This window comes from Miscanthus floridulus, chromosome 9, assembly GCF_019320115.1.
Source record: "Miscanthus floridulus cultivar M001 chromosome 9, ASM1932011v1, whole genome shotgun sequence".
NCBI lineage: Eukaryota > Viridiplantae > Streptophyta > Magnoliopsida > Poales > Poaceae > Miscanthus > Miscanthus floridulus.
In genome coordinates this window covers 11,934,013-11,952,900 of record NC_089588.1, presented here as the reverse complement: position 1 = coordinate 11,952,900, position 18,888 = coordinate 11,934,013, and the positions used below count along the sequence as shown (strand labels likewise).

The 18,888-nt window shown below is 44.0% G+C and overlaps 1 protein-coding gene across 3 annotated transcripts; it reads left to right on the top strand.

Annotated features, from left to right (window-relative positions):
* Window positions 1-2,768: 2,768 nt before the first annotated feature.
* LOC136481356 (uncharacterized) lies at window positions 2,769-16,352 on the top strand. 3 transcript variants are annotated; one of them, XM_066478717.1, is made up of 3 exons: window positions 2,769-3,278; window positions 6,741-8,175; window positions 15,685-16,352. In XM_066478717.1, exons 1-3 carry the CDS (start codon window positions 2,992-2,994, stop codon window positions 16,153-16,155), a joined length of 2,193 nt encoding a protein of 730 aa, XP_066334814.1. In that variant the 5' UTR covers window positions 2,769-2,991; the 3' UTR covers window positions 16,156-16,352. The 3 variants fall into 3 exon arrangements, with proteins under 3 accessions (XP_066334814.1, XP_066334813.1, XP_066334812.1); XM_066478716.1 differs by having other exon boundaries at window positions 6,675-8,175; XM_066478715.1 differs by having other exon boundaries at window positions 6,456-8,175.
* The last annotated feature ends 2,536 nt before the right edge of the window (window positions 16,353-18,888 follow it).

Genomic DNA, 18,888 nt, shown 5'->3' with positions numbered 1-18,888 from the left:
TTCAGTACTACACAAGTCTGAAGATATGGGATGAAGCAGCTTGATGTTGGGTAACTTGGTCGCTTTCAACAAATCGGTAATGGTAGGAATCAGTCGTCCGTCCACGGCTCCACACCGGACGTCTTTTTTTTACATAACGATCAAAAGGCTTTCTATCCTATCCGTAATATGCTCTCTGCTTCCGTCGCCGCAGATTAAAAAAACTAACGGTGACACTGCGCTCCACGACCGTGCTCCGTTGCGTCTCCCGCACGCCTTCCTCTCCACCGCGCCTCCCGCCGGCCTTCCTTTCCACCGGCGCCGCGGCGCGCTCCCCTCGGACCGCACAGCCGCTGCCGCCTCGCCGCACAAGGTCACACCCACCCGACTTTTGCCGCGTGCCCCCCTATTGCCGGGGGCAGCGCCGCCGCTCACTGGGGGCTGCGTAGCCACCGCCCGTTGTCATCCTCCTTCTCCACCATGACCGCACAACCGGATCCCGCTGTGCAGTGCTCTGCTCACCCGGCTATCAGGTTTTACTGAAAGCGCATGTTGAGTGTATATTTATAGTGTTTTAGATGTTTCAGAGGTATGTTGCAAGTGTTCAGATGAATGTTGCAAAAGTAGATCGAAATGTTGCATATGTTGCAATGGTTGGACACGTATGTTGCAAAGGCCTATTACCAATGTTTCATCTGTGTTTTCGAACGTATATCGCAAATGCGTTTATCTGGATGTTGCATATGTTTTATCTGGGTATTGCGTATGTTTGCAAAGATTTTTCATGTGTTCTCGGGTGTTTTTTAAGTGCTTCAGAAGCATATTGCGAGTGTGTGTTTCAAATGTTTCAGTTATTTCATACATATGTTAAAGTGTTTTTATCTGAATGTTGCATATGTTACAGTGGCTACACACATATGTTGCAAGCATGTGTTCCGAATATTTCATCTGTTTTAGACGTATACTGCAACAAGTCCTCCATGTGGCAAAGTGTTTCATGAGGCGCAGGCGGTCCCATGCGCCAGGGGCACAACAGGGCGAGCAGACACAGGCGCGCAGTATGGCGCGGGCGAGCAATAGGGCACAGACGAGCAGGAGCAGGGGCGCGGGCATGCACCAGTAGGGCGAGTAGAGCACGGCGAGCAGCAGGGCAAGCATGCATGCTCCGATGCGCATTCCTGTGTGGGGGTAACCAGAGGAGCATGTGGGAGATAGCCACTCAACGTGGGACCCGTAGCAGAGGCAGGGGCGTCGGAGCTTTGCCGTTTTATGTCGATCTGTTTTGGCTACTGGCGGGCCCAGTTGACAGCATAGGGAGCTCCGCTCCGCTAGCTGTTCAACCGCACGTCCGCTAGTGTGCAGGCACGAGTGCGCTACGTGGGCTGCACGGGCGAGCACGCGTTGGGCTAAGCGGCACGCCACGTGCGTCCAGACGTCGGGGCGCTAGCAAGCCTCCTCTTAAATTTATATTGTTTCTTCTTCAATCGACCTATGCAGATCGCCAGCAAGGGCTCATCAATGGATGTGAATGGAGATGTCGTACCCTATTCGTTTCGCTAAAAACACAAGCTGAAAAGTACCATATGAGATAAAACACTGTTTCTTCCGTGAAAAAGTACGGGAAAAAAAACTAGCGAAGAGGGCCACGACGGCTTTGCTCCAGACGGCAGCGTTGCCATCGCGCTCGCGCAGACGGGCCAGAAAAGAGTGCGCCAGGCTCTAGGCTCGTGGGCTAAAATTTTTTAGATGGGTCTCTATAAAAATATCTGGCTCATGACTTGAGATTCGACATGGTAAAAGTCTATTATATCTCCCTAAACCATCGCCAAGTGTGATTTTCCTATTTGAACTCTAAGACCATTCAAACTACCTCCCCGTTCTGATTTGGAGTGCTTTTGTCCTTCTTTTATTTAGTTAAAAAATGATTATTACTCAATAAGGTTTATAAACCAGAAAATATCTCTATGCTTTTGAAAATTTTGAAAACAATTCTAGAGATAGATTAGGATACGCCAAATCCAAATAAAATATTTAGAGCACATGAAAATATCAGTAGATGCTTAAAGAAATAGAATTAACTCTAGGAAAATAAAAAAATCAAGGAAAATGTAGAAAATTCCAAATTCTAATCGATGTATAAATGTGTTTTCAAATTTTGCATGGCAAAAATGCAACTAGCATGAATGCAACATATATCATTAACGCTGAATGCATCCATGCTATGCATTTGTGCTGGTTGTGAATTATGTTTTTATTGTGATAAGTATTTAAAATACGTTTATAGATTGATTAGAATGTTTTGGGAATTTTCTAGATTTTTCTATTTTCCTAGAACTAAATATTTTCACGAGCTCTAAATATTTAGATTTTTTCTATCTTTCTAGATTTTTCTATTTTCCTTGAACTAAATACATTTCTACATTGATTAGAGATATTTTCATGAGCTCTAAAATTTTTATTTGTATTTGGTGTATGCCAATCTATCTTTAGTTTTTTCTTTTGGATTTTTAAAAGTTTAGAGATATTTTTTGAGATTGTCTTACCAAAGTGTTTATCAATTTTTTTATAAAAAAATAAAACCACCATTAAAACCACTCTAAACCTAGACAGGAGGTAATTTGAATGGTTTTTAAAAATCCAGGAAGTAAAATGTCTAGTTTTCAAGTTTGAGGAGGAAAAATCAAAACTATCACGCTAGTTCATGAAGATAGAACGGACTTTTTCCATTTAACATCGTTCGCCTATCTGTCTTCCAGCCCAAGACCAGCGAATAAGTCACGGCCCATGGAGGCCCAAAGAGCACGCGCCCTCTGGCTAGTTTGAAAGAAAGACAACCTGTCTACTCGAGGCTTTTTGAGCCAGTTTGGTTGAGACCGACCCTCGGCGACTTGCCTAGGCCTGAAGGCTGAAGCTGTCATCATCTTCCTCAACTCAAGGTCAAGGAGACCAGCAAACAAGCTGTCATCATCTTCCTCAAGTCCGATTGCTGCTTGCTTTGGACAGCTTGGGGGAATGAGGCAAATAATGGCGGCAGCAGCGATACAGGCTCTGGAAGAATCCGTCAGACGTTCCGGCACCCGCGCCCTGGGACGGCTGGCGCCCTGGAGCCAGGACACACGGGAGGAGCTAGCACTCAACCTGTCGCTGCTAGCGGAGGCGTTCCTGCAGCTGCTCGCGTCGGGGCTCGGCACGCTCGCCCTCGTCTGGGCCACCGTCGTCCTTCTCGGCGGTTACTCCACCGCGCTCGTGAGAACGGATTTCTGGTTCACCACGGCCATCGTCTTCGTTGAAACCGCCAGGTAATTAACGTGCTTTCATACTCAGCGTCTCAGCCCATGCATCTTCCTTATTCTGAATCTTTTTTTTTTATCTTTCGAAAAATCCTTCTTTTTCATTTCGAGATCTTCGGATTCGGTATATATATAATTTAGGCCGCGTTTAGAATGAAGGATTTTCACGGGAGAAACGAAGGAAACGAAGACAGAGGAAAGCAACGCAAGAAACACGAAACCCTTTCCTCCGGAATTGAAATGCTATAGATATAGATGCCAATTTTGCGGGAAAGGAAAAATCCACTCCCAGTCCTAGCCCTTGTTTCCTCTTCCGTCGCATAAGTCCGAGGCAGCTCACGGCGTAACTCGGCGAACAACCGGAGATTAGGCAACAAGCACCGCCTACAGAAAATCAAGCAAGATCGCTGCCAAGAGCAAAGATCTCGGACTTGCTTGATTTCGGTGATTGCGACGGCGTGGAAAATGTCTCAGCAAATATCCAGGGTAAACGATGGTAATGGCTGGGAGCCTGACTGCCTGAGAACGGTGGGTAGATGGATAAGATTATAAGAACGACGATTGCAGGAGGCAGAGAAACTTAGTTCATGGACCAAGGGCCCCACATGTCATACAATTTCTTTAACCCAAACCACGATACCAGAGATTCCCAAATATGTCATACTTGATTGCTGTCTGCTGTCTACCGTCTGCTTTTCAAATTATGTACTGTAATGTTTAACTTTTTAATAAAACTACAGTAGGAACCTCTCCCACTGATTCCTCAAACATAAATAATAATCATGCACAATCACATGCCTATTAATTAAACGATAATGCTGCAGCTAGGGCGTCCGTCAGTCACTGTTTGCCCGGACACTCGCTTGCTGAGCCTGCGGACCGGCCCAGGCAGCCGGGCACTCATCTCTACTACCCTTTACTAAAAAAAAAAAAACGCTATTTCCAATACCACAGCATCCTGCCCGCGTGGCCGCTCCACCGCCGCATTCTGCCCCCGTGGACGCTCCACCGGCGCATCCTACCCGTGTGGCCAACTCCACCGCGGCATCAGGCCGCCGCGACTGCTCCATAGCGCCGCCCGCCGCGACGTTCTCCACCACGCCCGCCTAACCGGCGGCCTCGATCCTCCATCTCCACTGTATCCGAGCACCGGTGGCCGCCTTCCTCCTTCTCCACTGCGCTCACCGACCGTTGCGCGACTTTCATTCTCCATCACGTTTGCCCCGCCACTTTGGTCTGTCTTCCACGACAGCTCGCGCCAAGAGCGGTGACCAATCGGCCTTCCCCTCTTTCTCTAGGCGCCCAATCTGCTTCCTCGCTCACCCGATCCCACCTAGTAGGCTGTGGCCATCGGCGACACCGTGTTTCAAGTGTTTCATGCGTTTCAGACTTATGTTTCAAGTGTTTCATCTTGATGTTTCAAAAGCAGATCTAGCATCTTGCATATGTTGCAATGACAATATGCGCATGTTGCAAACCTACATTTCAAGTGTTTCAGACGTATGTCTCAAGTGTTTCATCTGGATATTGTAGATGTTGCATAACATGCCTGTTCCAAACGTATGTTTTCAAGTGTTTCATACATATGTTGCAAGTGTTTCATCTGCATGTTGCAAAAGTAGATCTGTATGTTGCATATGTTTGCAATGGCTTTTTCAAGTGTTTTCAGGTGTTTTAGATGTATGTTTCAGCTGTTTCAAACGTATGTTACAATTGTTTCATATGAATGTTGCAAAAGTAAATCTGGTATTACACATGTTGTAATAGGACCCACCTATCGTAGCCTGCTACAACCACTAGGACGTCGTTGTGTATCACCGTGATGCATATGTGGCGCGCATCAATAGGTGGGGCGTGTGGATTCCCGTGCGTGCGTGAAATGGAACAACCATGGGTGGGCCCTGCGTACGTGTGGGAAACGAGGGGCGTGGGGGCAGGCCTGCTTGCGCATGGGAAACGTTGGCGCTAGGCGCCGTGGGCAGGACTAGTCATCCAAGCGGACAGGGGCGCATGGCATAGAGAAGGTGGGGTCGTTCGGATGGTGCCTCCGTTAATTAAATTGTCACTATTTTTTCTTTACTCCTTATTACCAAAAACATATCTTTACAAATATTTTATTTGTTAATTAAAATTTGACATTGTAATGACAGCTATTTGAATAATAAAACAAGTATTCATCTTTTTCAATCATACCTCATATTTTAGGAATCCTATGTTATAATTCCTACGGTCCAAACAACCCTATCTTCTTGTGTTTTTCCATTCCTCTGTTTTTTCCAACAACATATATATACCCCATTTCTGCATTTTTTTCTCTCTTTCCTCTATTTTGCATTCCTTTGTTCTAAACAGGCTCTTAGTCGGTGGTGTTGGTCATGATCATTGTTAAGCCCAAATTACTCCCCTCCACCTAAGAAAGTTGCAATACCCTAGCACAGTGATAGGGTGCATGGTTAATCTTGCCTTCAATGACGGTCACATTAATGGGGGCCCCACCTTCCTTGCAACCTTCTCCGCCAAATCTCGCTTCTTCATCAATCCATCTTGCTAGCGTACAAGCCGGAATATTCTGAGAGAGAGAGAGCTCGTACTTTAAGGTTAAATATTTTTAATAGTAGATTATATTGGTACTTATACATATATCTGAGGAATATTCTTTTTTATAACAATAACGTGAGGTAACTTAGGCCCCGTTCGCTGGTCTGAAACTTGACTGAAACTGGCTGAAAACACTGTTCCGGCTGAATTGTTGTGAGAGAAAAACACTGTTCTGGCTGAAAAAAGAAGCCGAGCAAGTCGAATATGGGTAAGCCGAACAGGGCCTAAATCAAATTCAAGTGCTTAATTTATATTATACAATATCTTTGTAATGGCATATGTGGTCAACTCAAAAGCAAATTTAGGAGGTACTTTGCATTATCTGTTATAATGATATATGTAGATAATTTAGTTATAATTTTATTTTTTAGAGTTATTCTAAATTATGTTTCATATGCAAAGTTAGGGATTGCTCTGTGTATTTTTAAATAATGGCAGACGTATGTAGGTATTTTTTTTAACGGGAAACAGATTAGATATTATGATCATTTTAGTAATATTATTATGGCTAAGATAGCAATAATGGTCATTATATATGCATGAACTCGTAGTAATATATATGAAAACTCTCCATCCATTCATATATAGGATCGTCGGCTACAACTCAGCACCCGAGGCCAAATTCTTTCTCGGTGTTCCGGCTGCTTTCTACCATCTGAAACACGTTTTGCGGGTCACAAGTGCAACAAATATTGTAGGCCTACTCGCCATGGCGCCAGCATTGGTTGTTCTAGCTCCCATTTTCTTAGCAATAGCATGCATGTCGTTATCACTTATTCGTCTTCATGGCATTACTAATCCTAGAAGGCATGATGAGTACGGAGGTCCCAACAATGGCGGTAATCTGAAGCCAGCACTCATCTTGTTCTACAGCCTGGTGCTCGCTCAAGGTGTGCTGTTCCTCCTGTGGTTCCCGGTTGCGATGAATCGCCTGAACATTGCTAAACCTTTGGGTTCCAAGTACTTGGCAAACGAGCTTCTTCGAAGAAAGAAAAACTTGGAAAACTACAGTTCATCAAGAAATAACAATAAAGATCAGGTAAACGAGGAGGAGATGGAATTGGTTGACAGATATGTTACCAGCATAGCGGAGACGTGCATCCAAAAAGGCGTGTCTGGCACCATCAACACTACTGTAGTCTCGTTTACAGCAGAATTGTTATTGCAGTCTCAACACCCCGATGACTACATCTCTGCAGTTTCAGTTCTACACTCGCTGGTGATTAAGAACAAAGAACGTTCAGATGCAGCGATTGACCAGATTTGTGCCTCGGAGAAGTTGGTTTGCAGGCTTGTTCGGATGCTACGCTCCTCAGAGAATCTTGTTTCTATTCCTCAACCTCAAAGAATAGAAATTGCCAAACAAACCAAGAACGACCTTGATGCAGATATCAAGGCACACGTCGCACAAATTGTCGCGAAGCTTGCCTGCAAGCTGCGCCTAGCAGACATACCTGGCGCAGGGCACTGCATATCATCCCTACTTGATTATTCACATCCCATTTCCATGAAGGTGAGAAATAAGGCAGGCCGCAGCGACGACGATCGAGGAGGTGTAAATTATCAGCTGAGAACCACTGACATCGAGAGCGAGAGCCGGGACCGGGACCAGGAAGAAGAAACTAGCAAGCCCCTTTTTCTTCATGGACTTGTGATTCTTCGCGAGCTTGCTGCGGACCCGGAGAACTGCACAGAGATGTACAGCACCATGGATCTTGTGCACAAGATCATAGCGCCAATTAGCAATGGGCTACTTATGGCCATCAAGAATGATGAAACAACAGTTGAGGTTGTGAGGGAATCCTTACGCGTGCTGGCCAAGCTTACCAGCGGGACAGCAGGTGAGAGCGGTAGGAAATTATGCCATGAATTAACAACAACAACAACAAAATATGGCCGCAGGACAGCTGAAAACTTACTTTGGATCTTGAGAAACAGCAGGGACCAGGAAATGGGACAGAGAGCTACTGAAATCCTCTCGAGGCTAACTCTGAGTAAACAAACAATGCACGACTTTGTTGTCGTGCTGCAACGCCGCCTACTCGTCGATCCTGATCAGGACAGCCCACTGAGAACTGAGGCAGCAGGGAAAGCGCTGAGCGCCCTTGTAACATCCCGTGGGCACGAGTTTCGGGACAAGTTTCCAGACATTCATCAGCTGCTCACAATCATGGGTGCTGCTGATGATGCATACTGTAAGGAGTACCGGGTGGTGATGGCAGAAATGTTGGCAAAAATTTGTGCCAGGTCCAGAACAGATCAGGATAGGAACCTCCTCAGCTCAGTAGCGTCCAACGCATTGTCCACGGTACGTATATATACATACTAATTACATATATATATAAATCTTCTACAGAATATATTTGTTTCAATACGAACTAAGATGCATGTAGGTTAAAAAAAAACTAAGATGCATGCTACTATATATGGAAAAATTAAGATTCATGTTCACCTTTCCCTGCCCATCTTTCAGATTTTCGTCCTCACCACGAGACATGTTTACACCAATTTCACATAGATAAGGGTCCTTTTATGGAAAAAAAAAACAAATAGTGGTAGACCGTTGGCCAGTGAAATTTTCAGTATTTAGGTTGCAAGAATTCTTTGTCATCGTACTAGTAGTGTTCAAACACCGCAGGTACTGAAACGAATTCGATGAGGTGAGCTGACATACAACAGTTCTTCTCCTCCTCACTGGCAGCACTACCGGAAACAGTAGTTTTGCCGTGTGCCACGAACACTCGGCAAAGCCCGAAAAACACTCGGCAAAGGATTTGCCGAGTGTAACACTCGGCAAAGAGCACACGGTATCTACAGTACCGGCAAACAACAGCTTTGCCGAGTGTTTTCTGTCGGGAACTCGACAAAGACTTTGCCGAGAGCTGAAAACGACACTCGGCGAAAAAAGTACGTCACGGAGTGGAAACGGTCACGGCACGTTTGCCGAGTGTCAAATATTAGGCACTCGGCAAAGCTTGCCTTTTTGCCGTGTGTTAAAGTTTGGGCCCTCGGCAAATCTGGCCCATTTGCCGTGTGTTAAAGTGTGAACACTCGGCAAAGATTGATTTTTGCCGTGTGTCAAAGAGGGGGCACTCGGCAAACTGACTCCTTTTGCCGTGTGTCAAAGTATGGGCACTCGGCAAGACCGTTCCAAAATCCACAGAATTTGGCTTCTTTGCCGAGTGTCATAGAGCAGACACTCGACAAAGATGCCATTTTAGTCCCAGAATGCACAGAATTTTGCCACGTGTCCACTTTGCCGAGTGGTTTACACCTGGCACTCGGCAAAAAGCCTCTTTGCCGAGTGTTACACTCGGCAAAGATGCCACAAATAATTAGTACCTTCTGTTTGTAATGTCACCTGGCACTCGGCAAAAAGCCTCTTCATTATATTAGTCGCACGTACGAGCAACTTGTAATGTCAAACTAAGTACGAGCCAAAATGGATAGTACCTTCTGTTTGAACCAAGATATAAAATCGGGCATTCCATTTCCCGCACCCTCTCTAAGAAGGGTCGAAGTTTCCTACGGGGTTGGTTCCCTTGATTCTCGCCAGAATCGTTCATAAAATTCCCTGTACCAACAAGAAATAAGGAAGTTGGACATAGAATTGTGACTACTTGAAAAAAAGTTTGTTGAGAACTTACAGCATGTACGGCTCCACTTCGGATAGGTTGGTCAACACATATAGCATAATAGTGCGCCACTCTTCATGTTTCAAGGTCTTGTTAGTCGCACCACTTGCACTTCCTAGTTGCCCTCAGAAAATGCTAAGGTTCAATTCATCTTCGCCAGCATTGTAACGAGGAAGTGGATTATACACGCTAGGAAGGTTGTCAGCATAGTATTTTGTTGTGAAGTTTGACACCTCCTCCAGAATGTATGCCTCTGCTATGGATGTTTCAATTTTGCATTTATTTTTACATTTAGTTCGAAGAACCTTTTGAAATCTCTCAATTGAATAGCACCAACGACCTTGCACAGGCCCCCCATTCATGCCTCATATGGGACGTGCAAAATCAAATGCTGCATCGGATTGAAGAAGCTAGGTGGAAAGATCTTCTCCAACTTGCAGAGTAACACATGCGCCATTTTTTCCATGTCTGCAACCACGGTATGAGATAACTCCTTAGCACAAAGCTGGCGGAAGAAATTACTCAACTCCACCAGCACTATCCAGACATGCTCAAGGACATAGCCTCGAACCATCACCGGCAGTAGCCGCTCAAGCCATATGTGGTAGTCATGACTCTTGAGCCCGTTGATTCGCATAGTAGCTAAGTTCACTCCCCTCTTTAGATTCGCTGCATACCCATCAGAGAACAGTAACGTTTGGAACCATTCTAGTACTTCCCTCCTTTGGCCCCTCATCAGAACAAAATCGGCCTTAGGCTTTCTCCATGACTTTCTGTCTCTGGAAGGTGCCATGTCTAGCTTTGGTCTATTGCATAACCTCGCCTGATCCACTCTAGCCTTAACATTATCCTTTGTCTTATCAGGAATGTCCATGATTGTACCAAAAATTATCTCGGCGATATTCTTTTCAGTGTGCATTACATCAATGTTATGTGGAAGTAGAAGGTCATCAAAATAGGGGAGGTTCCACAAGCACGACTTGTGAGTCCATGCATGTTCCTCACCATATCCCAAAAAACGATCTCCTTGGTCATTGACCTTGAGAGCGTCTAACTAGGCATGAACCGTGGCACCAATCATCATCTGGGGTGCAGGACCTTCAACTACTACATTTTTTTTGTAAAGTTCTTGATGTCTCGTCTGAATGGATGGTCAAGAAGGAGGAATTGTCGATGTTTGTCGAACGAAGAATACTTGCCACCATTCGTCAACCAAATGAACATCAGAGACGCCTTGCATACTGGTCATGGGAACTTCCCGTGAACACACCAGCCGCAGAATATCCCATACGCCGGATAGTCATGCAAGGAGTACTGGTACCAAACATACATTTTAAAGTTTGTCTTTGTAGCTTGGTCATATGTCCATACCCCTTCCTCCCAAGCATGGATCAAATCATCAATCAGAGGCTCCATATACACACTCATATTATTCCCTGGGTGTTCAGGAATTATCAACGACAAGAATATGTTCTGTTGTTGAAAGAGGACGCCAGGGGGAGATTGAGAGGGATAACGAACATGGGCCAACAAGTGTATGAGGCAACCGCCATTCCATAAGGATTGAACCCATCTGTTGCCAGCACAACACGTACATTACGAGCCTCTTGAGCTTTCTCACGATGAATCATACCAAACCTTGTCCATGCTTCACCATCGGATGGATGCACTAGCTTCTCAGGATTGTATCGACGCCCATATTTGTGCCATGTCATCTATTTTATGGATTCCTCAGTCATATAAAGCCGTTGGATCCTCGGTATGAATGGAAGGTACCATAGGATCTTCACGGGGATGGCGAGCTGCCTCTTCTAACCATCACCAGATTCTACCTCTAGGAACCTAGACGATTTACACTTCACACAGTACTTTGCTTCCGCATGTTCTTTCCTAAATAAGATGCATCCCTTCGGACAAGCATGTATCTACTCATATGACATCTTAAGTGCACGACGGAGTTTCTGTGCCTCATACATGCTCTTTGGCAGGATGTGACCATCCGAGAGCAGAGTACCAACAACTGTCAGCATAACATCGAAGGCTTCTCAACTCAAGCTAAATTGGGACTTTACGGCCATTAGGTGTGCAATGGTGTCCAGTTGAGAAACCTTAGCATGCCCATGAAGGGGTTGCTGTGCCGCAGACAACATATCATAATACACCTTTGTGGTTGGCTCTGGCTCCTCCTCCCTACGTCCTTCATCAAAGTGAGCTTCATGATAGTCATTTAACATGTCTCCTACCCCGGCATCAGCATCATAATCCTCGATGTGTTGTCTCACGACCTCGTCTCTCACACGATTGGATTCACCATGGTAGATCCACTGGGTATAGTCCGCCGTAAATCCATTCTTGCAAAGATGTTTATCCATGACCACCTTTGTTTGTCGACACGTGTTTGCACAAATGTTGCAGGGACACCAAGTGCCACGCGCTCCTTTAACCCTTGCAAATGCTAGTTCCAAGAAAACATCGGTCTTCGCAATCCATTCATCAGTCATCGAACCCTAACTAGAGCGTCCCGTGTACATCCACTCACGATCATCCATCCTCTAACCTATCACCAAGTAATATAAAAATCAATTACATCTACAGGTTCCTATACTGTCTAATAGGTGAAGATAGGTCCTAATCCCACCCGAGGATGTGTAGATGGGGTTAGTTTCCATGCTCTACTCCTATCCGAGACAGAATTTTGGCAGCACCTCCCCGCTGTTCTCCAAATACACGTCCTGGCAGAGAGATTGTGTATCCGGAGAACAACAGGGAGATACTGCTGAAACTCTGTCTCGGATCTGAGTAGAGCATGGAAACTAACTCCATCTACACATCCTTCGGCTGTCCAAAAAACATGGATAATTCAAAACAGATACGGTTATAGATATGCAAAGATATGCATATTTCCAACCATATCTCTTTCGAACGGGAGACGCCTAGCTAGGTTACGTGATATACGGACATGGTATGGAAAGAGGGGTGTAGGATGCCTCACCTTGCTGTCCTGCAAAGTGACGAGTCGAGGACGGTGGGGAATGATCCTTGCAATAGCCTCTCCTGCAACAAACGAACATAATAGTGTCAATTGTAAATTTCGGCTATTGGACGGAAAAAACAAGGCACATGCATTTAAGTAAGGCGTTGCGTGGCAGAGCAATTTTAGATGGTGACACGCGCAATTGTGCAATTATCAAGTGAAAAGCTCAGTTTTTCATCCCAAGATGCAAAGTTCAACATTTGTGGGTTTTTTCCTCCATGAGAGACTATGTGAAATACATGGATATTAAAAAGTTCAAATGTGCAGACAATTTTATGCATATGCACCTTGCTACAAAGCAATGAATTTTCATAATTTGTTTAAACATAGTACGGCACCACACAAAGAATCAGGACTAGCAAAAAAGAAATACTCCAATGGCATAGAAATTGCTGAGTACAGGGAGGCTGATGTTGCATGCATGTTTCATTCTAAAATTCAAGACCTTCCCTGAAGGGGAACGAAGGGAGGAGGGGAGGAGTATGTCGGTTGTATTTTTACTCTCATAGCACTGGGTTAGTGGTCTCAGACTTGTCCTTTCAAATCTCTACAGGAACGACCCACCAATATCAGTCACTTTCCCAATGATATTGATCCCCCCAACCTTACTAGAAAAGAAAGTATTCTTGACACTCTTCTATACCACTGCGACTCAACTTTATCAAACAGTGACATTTTCTTATAAATTTGTAACTCCATGGCCTGCAGAAGCTAGTACAAGCAAACACAAAATGGACAAATTTGTTCTGTGCGACGTCCCACACTGCAGCACTTGGCCACTTGGTTAGGTGGTGGGTTAGTTACGAAACTCCTGCAGATTTGCATCACCAATGCTTATGCTGAATAAGAAAAAAGTATGTAGACTAACAACCACCAAAGAACATCCCCATCCTAGATCCCAGGAAGCAATACTGTCCTCAACAAATCATCATCAAGGTGCTGAAAATTAAAAAAATGGTGGTTCTTTGACTACAGATTTAGCTTTCCATCATTACGGAACAAAGGACATGAAAATTAAGAAAATGGTGGTTCAATGAACTAAAACAAATCCCATTCCATTTTGCAACGGCTCTCCTGTCAGAAAGCAAGTTTGGCACTAGTGGCACCGACCAATGGAGGTGGCGAACCTGGGCGGTGGCAGCGTCGAGCTTCCGTGGCGATGCGGGAGGCCAGCAGGGTTGCGGGGACGGCGCGCAGGAGGCCGGCGTGGACACGTGAGGCCAGGAGAGGGCACCGGGCGCCGACCAACAGGGGTGCCGACCGCCGGGCGCGCGCAGGGCCGGAGGGGACATGTGTGGGCGGGCAGCGCCGGGGGCTGCTGTGGGTGGGCGCGGGACCAGCGGCGTCGGTGGGTGTGGGCGGGTGACGATGCGCGAGACCAGCGGCGCCGGGGGCTGGTGTGGGCGGGCGGCGGGGCTAGCCGGCGGTGTGGGCGGGCACGGGCGCACGGCTGTGTGTTTGACTGTGCGTGTGTGTGCGGCCGGGTGGGGATTGGGGTGGTTACAAGGGAGGTTTGCCGAGTGCCCGCGATCTAGCACTCGACAAACCCTTGTTTTGTTTTTTAATTTTCAATAACTAAACTGCTTGGTGGGGCCGTGAAGGGGTTTGTCGAGTGTCCCAGGTATGACACTCGATAAAATTGAGATTTACCGAGTGCCATATATCGAGCACTCGGCAAACTGATTTGATTTTTCCTTATGCCTATTCATTATTTTATTATATTATTTTTGTGTAATATATTTTTTATTTCCTATGGTTACTGGACTGGATATTTAAAGCATCACATACATCACAAATCCATCAAGATTTTATATTACAAATGTTACAATAATGTATATGTCGTTACAGTAAAAATGTATATACTACGATAGAAGTTTCGTCATCTCTGGATCTATACTACTCTTATCCTTGGCTTGATCAATGTTGAAAGATACTCTTTTACTCAAGACATCGTCCATGGCCAAGGATGCTAGTTTGTCTTGTAGTTCTTTGATCTCGAAGTATAATAGCTTTGGGGGTTTTAAGTTTCTCACGCTATCGTTGAAGCAAGATGACATCAACATGCACAAGTGTTAGACAAAACAGTAGTGCGTTTTATTGAATTAACCGATATACATAAAATGAGAAACATACGTGGATCAAATTCAATGTATATCAATTAAAATTCTATAATTGCACTTAACAAAATAAAATTATCGAACGGATCCAAAAATTTACCAAAATTACACATGGATCAATCTATGTTCTCTACTGCCTATACAAAAAGTTCTGAAGTCAAACTCCAATTCGATCCAAATCTTACCGGATCATTCTCTACGCTACGATTCTTCTTCTGAGATACTTTAGATTGTAAACATCGTACGTGACAGATTGTCCGAAACCTTCTCAATTTTTTACCACAGCCTCCACGTATGAAATCATGAGATTTTGATAAATCTCATGATTTTCAGACTTCGTTTGCTTTTTTTTTAGAATTTAAAAACCAGATGTTCAAAAATTCTTTTCATTTCCCGGGCAAAGCCTCAAAATGGACTCAATAACATGAATATCATTTTCCACTCATTTTATTCCATTATTTGAATCACTTGTAGTTCAAATTTGACTTATACCAAAAAATTCCTCTAAACACAATAAATTAATTAAATATATCAAACGGATTTAGAAATATACCAAATTTTAACATGCAGTAACACATATTGTATGTGGATGACAGAAAAAGTTTGGAGGGCAAGAGAGGAAAATAAGTTTTGGATTTGTCGAGTGCGGGCTAAAAACACTCGGCAAACTGATCATTTTGCCGAGTGCTTTGGCAAAACACTCGGTAAAGTTGCACTTTTGCTAACGACCGGCACGTCGTCAGACGGCCGTCGCACCTGCCGATCACGTGATATGATTTTGCCGAGTGTTAATTTATTGCCGAGTGTCGTATTGTGGTTTGCCGAGTGTCTTATATTCTACACTCAGCAAATCTAGTTTTTTACCGAGTGTAATTATATGCCGAATGTCTTATTAACAACACTCGGTAAATTAGCTCTTTGCCGAGTGTCTGATTAATTGCACTCGGCAAATAAATAAATACTCGGCATATTTACTGTTTTCGGTAGTGCAGCTTATGAATCTTTTGTTTTTGTCATTGCCACTGCTGCAGGTACTTAAAGGGATAGTAACTGAAACTGGCATGGACAGGAAGTTTCTCTCGTCGTTCTTAGGCCTTGCAGTGCAGATACGTGAGAAGCTTGCGACCGCGGAGGCTTTTGCGGACGCGGTGACAGGGCTTCTTCCAATGGGGAACAATGTTTTTGCAGAGAAGCTGGAGAGGATCATTGAGATGACGAACGACAGCGAGGATGAAACTTGCCTTGCGATCATGAAGTCCGTGACTAAGCTGGTTACGTGGATGACGGAAATCGACACCATCAGCCCCGGTTATAACATAGAGTACTTCCCGCGGGACAACATTGTTAAGAAACTGGAGGACGCCGTGGAGGCTATGGCTCACCTCGAAAGGTACATGGTTATGACTGGTGGTGCTGATGAGAACAAAGGTTATGTGACGCTTCAGATGCTTGTGGAAACAGCTAGGAACAAGCTGGTTTCACCTTCATGGCAGCAGCGTTAGAATGCAAACCAAACCTATGGGTGCCGGGGCGGAAGTTCAACCCTTGTCATCTACTCATGTCCTTGTTATATATGTTCCTTTGTGTGATTTTTTTTGAGATCAATGTACTGTATAAAAGAAACCTTGTGGTTTTCTTTTCTTATGGAACTTGGCAAGAATCTGTAATAGTTGTGGTTAATTTGATGTATGTTCTAAGACAGGCGGACTCAAGCCAGAACTATTTCTATTATCTAAACATAGTAAACGTACCTTAGTGGAAGATATCTGTTCCCTATGCTACAGACTACACTACACGGTCACCTTAAGAGCAGCTCCAGTGTCGATGAGGTTTGAAACGTCAATGCATTGCCTCGTGCGAGCAGCGGTGCTTCAAATGCACGATGCAGGATGGGCCTATATTCAATAAAATACAACAGCTCAACTTAACTGCTATATATCATTGCTATAAAAAAACTTAACTGCCATCTAACAAATAAATAATATTCTACAGTATTTATTTATCAACTGAAGCTTCGATGTCTGCTTTCTCCAAATTAGCATAGGTAGCTAAACGATGCTCTAAACAAAACATGATAGAGAAGAAACCAAGGATGGTTCCATTTCTAGCGCCAAGGACTCCGGGTTAGGCTTCAAGATTTTTTTTTTTTTTGAGATCGTGCCTCGAATTAGGCTTCAAGAAATCGAACGCCTGTCTGGCTTTTAGCCCAAGCCCAATGAATAAGACACGGCCCAGTGCAGCCTAACAACACAGCAACGCATGCATCTCTAGCAGACTACGTTTTTGTGCTTCTTGATCCACCATCAATGAATGTTTTAAGCTGTGCTTGTTATATTATCCCGTTGCCACCACACCATGCATCACGCAAACATTTGATCATTAAATTTAAGAAAGAATGAGTAACCATTCCATAGATCGATCACGTTGATATGGTGTCAGAAATTAATCTCACCGACAAATTACAGTTACAGCAGCAAACGCAAACGGCGAACCCTTGACGGTTCACGCAAACACTCACGCAATGTTAAAGTAGCAGTAGTATATAGCTGTCTAAATCACATGCGAGCAGGACGAACAACCATTCAGATTCAGCCAGGGAATGAAGAAAGGAAAAAGTCCACATTACCTTTTTTAACTTTCGCGAAAGTCCGCTTTTCCTCCGTAAACTCCAAAACCGGGCAAAACATCTCCCTCAACTTTTAAAACCGTTCATCTTACCTTTCTAGCCCTGTTATAAGCAGTTTTGAAGATGATTTTATCTTTATCTTTTTTATTTATTTCGACTGAATCTTTAAAAAAATTATAGTAAATCACAGAAAAACATAAAATCGAAAATCCAATTATGAATTATTCCAATTAAGTACATAAAAGCATAGATCTAAAACCACAGCAAAAACCTTGTAATAAAGCATATCATATTATATGTTCACTGTGTAGATTTACTCATGTGGAGTCCAACAAAATTGGATTTTCTATTTTATAATTTTTCTGTGATTTACTATGATTTTTCAAAGATTTAGCCAAAATAAATAAAAAAGAAAAAGACAAAACCACCTTCAAAACTGCTTATAACAGGGTCAGGAAGGTAAGATGAACGGTTTTAAAAGTTAAATGAGGTGTTTTGTCCGGTTTTAGAGTTTAGGGAGGAAAAACGGACTTTCGCGAAAGTTGAGTGAGGTAATATAAACTTTTTCCACAAAGAAATGCTACTCCAGTCCATGTCACCTCATCCATTTCGACAACCTGAATGCGACAGCCCATTACGCCAATTAAATCCTAGAATTCTTTTTTAATTTGGCTCGCGTCCATGCACGAATGGATTTACGTGTACCGGCCATGAAAACGACGACCTCCAATAGAGTTACTTTTCGTGATCTCCGCCAGGGAATAGACACAAGAACTTGATTGGGGTAATCACTAAGCGTAATAGGAAATCCACAATTGCAATCACGGCCTAGTGCCACCAAATGCAACCTCAAATGCACATATTAGGGTTCTCATATCCTCTCTCAAATGAGCACCACACTTGAAGAAGGAGAGGACAGGGAGGAGATGCTCTTGAAGCTCTCAAGATCAATACTAGAGCTCGACCTCTCACACGAATGGAGCACAAATCCTTGGGAGCTAGTGAGAGAGGAGAGGAGAGAGCTTGTTCTTCTCTTTTGGATCTCAAATGAGCAATAGGGAAGAAGAAATGAGCAAGAGAGAGCAAGAAAGGTTCTCACGAAAAGAGAGAGCACCCCTAAAAACACTCAGCTCGTGCTCCTGACTGTTGGGGTAGCCAGATGTGAGCTGAACCGAAAATTCCGGGTAGGGCCTAAAAATTTTCAGGGCAAAGGTTCTCACGGAAAAATTACGGTTAGGGCAAGATAAAATGCCGGGCGGACCTTCCCTATTTGGCGTAGTTTTGCTTCTCCTTTTTTCCTCTTTTCATGTATTATCTCTTTCAAAAGATTAAAACAATTTTGAGCAAGAGATATCATTTATCACAAAGATTGTTTTAGGGTTTTCTCATGCATCCTCACCACATCACTAAGCGCGCAAAGTATATGCAAATGAAATCACACTTAGTAGCACTAGATAACCATTGCAATTAAAGATTTTTACTCTTTATAGTAAGATTATCTATCCTAAACCTAGTCACGCACTCTATTGCGTCTTGATTGCCAAAACAAAATAGCCATTTACTTATACCTTTGCCTTAAGCCCATTTTGTTGTTCTCTTTCTTCTTTTC